We start from the raw sequence: 6,095 nt of genomic DNA on the forward strand, positions 1-6,095 counted from the left end.
CTGAACAAAAATAAGAGGTGGGGGTGGGGGGTGGGGGTGGGAAAAGGGTTGAGGGGAGGAAAGAGGGGAGCGGGAGGGAGGCTGTGGTGTCAAGGCACCAGCCAGGCCAGAGTTGGAGCCCGAGGGCCTACACAGTGCAGGGCCTGTGAGTGCTCAGAAAGGAGCCTGGAGCCTGGAGCCTGGAGGATAAGGGAGCTGGGTTGCAGCAGCGCTGCCCAGGTGTGCGGCACCAGCCAGCAGCCTTGCCCACTGCTTTCTGAGGGGCCTGCTGGTGAGCACGGGCCTGGGACAGAGGCCTGGGAGGTGGGTGTGGGTGTGGGCGTGGGGGGCACTGAGGGCCCACGGTGGGCGCTTTGCTCTCATGCTCAGATTCACTCCTAAGATCCTTACGATGTGGTTACAATGAAGATGGTCAGCGTTTACTCAGCACTTACCCTGTACCAGATATTATTTTATTTCCATGCATTAACTCAGCTTTACAACAACCCTATGAAGCAGTGGTGTTATTATCTTCACTTTACAGACGTTGTATTGGAGGCACAGAGAGGTTCAGTAACCGCCCTCAGGTCACACAGTAGTAAGTAGCAGAGCCCAGATTTGAGCCCAGGCAGACTAGCTCCTAAACACAATGCTGTATTGCCTCTTGCCGACTTTATAATGGGGAAACTGAGGCACAGAGAACTTAGGTGACATGTCCAGGGTCACCCAGTGGGTGAGTATTGGAACTTGGGCGCTCCCAGCCTTGTTCTCCTGGGGGGGGCGGGCGGGGAGTATGAGTTGGGGGGAAAGGGGAAGAGAGACTCAGCTCTCCTGTCCGCCCAGGCTGACCGGCCCCCTTCCCGCAGGGGGCGTGTGCATCGCCCAGTCGGTGAAGATACCGCGGGAGCCCAAGCCGGGGGAGTTTGACAAGATCATCCGGCGCCTGCTGGAGACCTCGAACGCCAGGGGGATCATCATCTTTGCCAATGAGGATGACATCAGGTGAGGGGGGCAGCGGGGCAGGGGTGGGGAGCCAGGGATCCCTGCTGGTGACCTTCCTGCACAAGTCTGACCCCAGAGAGGGATCCAGAGGGGTCGGGTGGGTGAGTGAGTGCTGGGACACCCCTCAGTCAGGGCCACAGGCTGGTGCTAGTGGGCGCCCCTGTTCTCCCCCCTCCCTGTGTCCTGCATCCCTTCTACCAGCCAGGGCTGGGAAGCAGGTACTGTAATGGAGGGGCTACGGCCCTGGGTTAGGGCCAGAGCACCTACCCGCTAATCCTGCTCTCGCTCCTGCTGGCTCTGTGGCCCAGGCAAGTTTTTCAACCTCTCTGGGCTAAGGATGCCTGCTGGTGGTGTTTGAAAACTGCGTGCTGGAACGGCGTCAACGGCTTAGAGTGGCTGGCACGCAGTAGGTGCCTAATGCATGGTGGCCACTTCTCAGTCCCCCCCTCCTTTCTTGGTAAGCTCAGGGTGGTGGGGAAAGGCCTGGCCTGTGGTTCTAGTCCTGGCTTGGGGACACACTCACTGTGGGCAGCATTGTCCCCTCCTGGGCCTCAGTTTTTGCATCTGGAGAATGGGAGCAGGTGGACTCCAGGTGCCAGGACCATGCGTGCAGCAACCCTGGGCCAGCCCACAGCTTGCACACCTGCCCCCGGCGGTGCCCGAGGCATAGGTCCAAAACTCGGTGCCTTTAAAAGATAACCCCTGGTCCTGACTGGTTTGGCTCAGTGGATAGAGCATCAGCCTGCGGACTGAAGGGTTCCTAACCTCTTTCCCTCCTTCCTGCCTTTTTCCTGTTCCCACCTCTCGGAGACTGGACCTCAGGGCCAAGATGGGCCAGGCCTCTGTGATTCCCTGGTCTGAGGGGGAGACACAGCCCTGCCCTCGGGGAACCCCAGTCAGAGGGAGGCCACAGCCCCTGCTCAGAGTCTGGGGGGGAGGCACACCCCTGCATTTGCAGAGTAGGGTGGGGCAGCAGCCCTGGCCTCCCCAGGCCCTGCCCTTAGGGAGCTGGCTGAGCTGCCTCCCTCCCCATTGCAAACCAGCGTCCTCTCTGGGCCCCATTCTTTCCCATACTTTCCCCACGTGGTGAAGAGCCCGCCCTGGACTCCTGAGTGACAGGAAGCAGATTTCCCCAGTAGACATTGCTGGGTCCCTAAGTTCTGGAACATCAGTCAGGCCTCAGAACCCAAGGGCCATCTCGAAGGGAGGCAACCCTGGCGGTGAAGGGCCAGGGGTGTCCTCAGAGTCCACCTGATGCCTCTGAGTGAGCACAGAGGTTGCTCACGGCCCCTCAAAGCTTGTAGGCGCCTTACTTCTGGCTCTGGTGGTTCCTGCTGCCCTCGGGTCAGCCAGTCTGGGGGCAGGGACAGGGGGTGCGGGGGACGGGAGGGGACCCCTTCTGAGCTCCTTGTCCTCGCTTCAGTCACAGTCCCTGCACTCCTGCCTCCCACTCCCAGCCCACAGCCCAGCACCAGTCAGGGCTCATGCCCACCCAGACAGGGCCCCTCCGGCCTCCTGCTCAGCTCAGATGGGCCCTGCGCTGGGAGGGCGGGTGAGGGCGCTGAGCCATGTATCCCAGGGAAGAGGCCCCTGGGGGAGGGGAAGTGTGGTGGGAGGTGGGGGCATTTCTGGAAATCCACATGCATTTCTAGAAGCAAACAGAAGTAAAAATAAACCAGGTGACTTTGCAGGGCTGGAGGCTCGGTCATTTCTGGCTGGCAGGATGCAAGCGGGTATTAATAACCTGAGGCGCAGCAGCAGGCTTGGGGGTCTGCAAATGTCCAGAGTCAGGAGATGGGAGGAGGGAAGGTGTGGGCTCTAGGGCCTGGAGACAGCTTTCTCCCCAGCTGTCCTTCCCAGTAGGTGGCCTCTGTACAGGCCCAGCAGCACCCCAAGCCTGGAGCTGGGTCCTGGCCTCCGACTTGCTGTGTGGTCTTGAACAAGTTGCTTGCCCCCTCTGAGCTCCAGTGGAAGGAGCTGGTTGGGGGATTCCTCCCGGCCTCCCTGTTCTTCTCCTTGAACATGTGTTTGAGGGGCCACTTAGTCTGCATCTGTTAAGCCTGTGGGGTCTCGGCCCTGTGCTGGGTTCAGGGTCCCTGACTTGATTAAAACCACTGCCAGGGCAGGGGACAAGCACAGCCTGGGGGCGGGGAGCAGCTCTGTGCAGAACATGGACTCTGGCACAGAAGGAGGGGGGTGACGGGGCACTGCTGGCAGGGGAGTAGCAGGTGCAGAGGGGTGTATGTGTGCACGTGTGTGCATGTGTGTGCATGTGTTTGCATGTAAGTGTGAGAAGCCGTCAAGAGATGTGGGTGTGGGTTTAGGGTAAGGGTGGCGACCTGGACTCTGGCACAGAAGGAGGGGGTGACGGGGCACTGCTGGCAGGGGAGCAGCAGGTGCAGAGGGGTGTATGTGTGCATGCGTGTGCATGCCTGTGTGCATGTGTGTGCATGTGTGTGCATGTAAGTGTGAGAAGCGGTCAAGAGATGTGGGTGTGGGTTTAGGGTAAGGGTGGCTTGAGAGGACAGGGGTTGGGCAGATGTAGGTCTGGGAGCCTGGGTCAGACACGGGGCAGGTACATGCCTAGGGAAACAGGCCTGGACTTTGCAGGGACAGGTTAGCCCTAGGGGACAGGAGTGGGACTGGGGGAGCACATGGGGCCTGTAGGCAGGCGTGGCCTAGGGGATAGGCCAGGTCTAGGGGTACATGGGTGAGAGGGGTACCTGTGGGCAGGTGTGGGCCAGTGGCAGAGGGAACTATGGTCTAGGGCAGCGGTTCTCAACCTGTGGGTCGCGACCCCTTTGGGGGTCGAATGACCCTTTCACAAGGGTTGCCTAAATACATCCTGCATATCAGATATTTATATTACGATTCATAATACATGCGCGCCCACATGTGGTATTTTGTGGAAGAGCCACACTGAAGGAGCCAAAGAGCCGCATGTGGCTCACGAGCCACAGTTTGCCGACCACTGGTAGGGGGACAAGCATGGGTGCTGGGGCAGCTGTGGGCCCTGGGCTCATGTGGGTCAGTGGTGGAGGGGGGCAGGGGATCCAGGCATAGCCTGGGGGACACCATGGGCTGTGAGGGGGACAGGTGTGTGCCTGGGGGTGAGGGGGTGTCAGCCAGTGGCCAGGTGGGGACAGCATGGACAGACATGGCTGGGCCGGGCTGGTGTGTGTTCCCACAGGCGTGTGCTGCAGGCGGCGCGGAAGGCCAACCAGACAGGCCACTTCTTCTGGATGGGCTCGGACAGCTGGGGCTCCAAGATCGCACCCGTGCTGCACCTGGAGGAGGTGGCCGAGGGCGCTGTCACCGTCCTCCCCAAGAGGATGTCGGTGCGAGGTAGGCCCAGCAGGCCCGAGGGCGCGCCCGCCACTCGCACCGCCACCAGTGCCAGCGTCGCCCCTCACTGTGCCTCTCACTGTCCCCTCCCTTCCCCTCCCACTCCCTACCTTTCCACACCCTGTCCACCCTCTTCTTGGCCCGCAGCCTCTCTGCTCTGGGCTGGCCTCTCTGGCCTCACTCAAGCCCTCAATCAAGAGTCAAGGCTTTTCTCTCGCTTCTCGATATTTTTGGGTGCGGGAGACGTGTGACACATACAGAGGCTCATCTGTCAAGCTCTCTCCTTCATCCCCTTTCCGTCTGGAACAGGCCCTGGCCCTGCCTGGAGGGATCTCTGCGGGAAGGGCCTGGAGCTGCCCGCAGGCCACAGGAGAGGGAGCTGGGAGGGGCAGGGAAGCCCTGCGACCGGCCTGGGCGGGCAGGTCCTGGGTGGTCCTGGGGCTGGGCCTGCCCTGCTCAACACCCCTTCTTCTTGGTCACCCTGGGCAGGAACAGCCGGCGGTGCTGGACCCTCGCTGTGGGTGAGGGTGGCGTCCCATTAACGGCCTGATTTGCCAGGGACCTCGCTGTCCTCACCACGGGGGAGGCTTCCAGGGCTTCTCCTCTGCTCTCGCTCCGTTTGATGGAAAGGCCTGCGGACATCTGCCTCCGCCAAGCTTTCCCAGAGACCGAGGCCTGAGCAGGGAGGGACCTGCGGCAGGTCACAGAGCCGTGCCCTCTACTCTCCCTGAGGCAGACGGAGCACAGGCAGCCATTTCCACACGCCCCCTCCTGGCCTCAGCCACAGTGAACACAAAACAACATTCCACACCACCCCTCCCGCCTCAGCCATAGTGAGCACAAAACAACATTCCACACCAGCCCTCCCAGCCTCAGCCATAGTGAGCACAAAACAACATTCCACACCAGCCCTTCCGGCCTCAGCCATAGTGAACACACAACATTCCACACCACCCCTCCCGGCCTTAGCCATAGTGAACACACAACATTCCACACCACCCCTCCCGGCCTCAGCCATAGTGAACACACAACATTCCACACCACCCCTCCCGCCTCAGCCATAGTGAGCACAAAACAACATTCCACACCAGCCCTCCCGGCCTCAGCCATAGTGAACACACAACATTCCACACCACCCCTCCCGCCTCAGCCATAGTGAGCACAAAACAACATTCCACACCAGCCCTCCCGGCCTCAGCCATAGTGAACACACAACATTCCACACCACCCCTCCCGCCTCAGCCATAGTGAGCACAAAACAACATTCCACACCAGCCCTCCCGGCCTCAGCCATAGTGAACACACAACATTCCACACCACCCCTCCCGCCTCAGCCATAGTGAGCACAAAACAACATTCCACACCAGCCCTCCCGGCCTCAGCCATAGTGAACACACAACATTCCACACCACCCCTCCCGCCTCAGCCATAGTGAGCACAAAACAACATTCCACACCAGCCCTCCCGGCCTCAGCCATAGTGAACACACAACATTCCACACCACCCCTCCCGCCTCAGCCATAGTGAGCACAAAACAACATTCCACACCAGCCCTCCCGGCCTCAGCCATAGTGAACACACAACATTCCACACCACCCCTCCCGCCTCAGCCATAGTGAGCACAAAACAACATTCCACACCAGCCCTCCCGGCCTCAGCCATAGTGAACACACAACATTCCACACCACCCCTCCCGCCTCAGCCATAGTGAGCACAAAACAACATTCCACACCAGCCCTCCCGGCCTCAGCCATAGTGAACACACAACA

General features: G+C 60.5%; 1 protein-coding gene across 1 annotated transcript in view; it reads left to right on the forward strand.

Annotated features, from left to right (window-relative positions):
• The window catches only part of GRM4 (glutamate receptor, metabotropic 4), a 104,591-nt gene that overhangs the window by 69,199 nt on the left and 29,297 nt on the right, over positions 1–6,095 (forward strand). The window contains exons 3-4 of the mRNA XM_014529589.1: positions 846–981; positions 4,172–4,326. Of these exons, the coding sequence (XP_014385075.1) occupies positions 846–981; positions 4,172–4,326 (291 nt within the window). The remainder of the gene's footprint in view (positions 1–845; positions 982–4,171; positions 4,327–6,095) is intronic.

The sequence above is a fragment of the Myotis brandtii genome, unplaced genomic scaffold (genome assembly GCF_000412655.1).
Source record: "Myotis brandtii unplaced genomic scaffold, ASM41265v1 scaffold687, whole genome shotgun sequence".
Taxonomy (NCBI): Eukaryota; Metazoa; Chordata; class Mammalia; order Chiroptera; family Vespertilionidae; genus Myotis; species Myotis brandtii.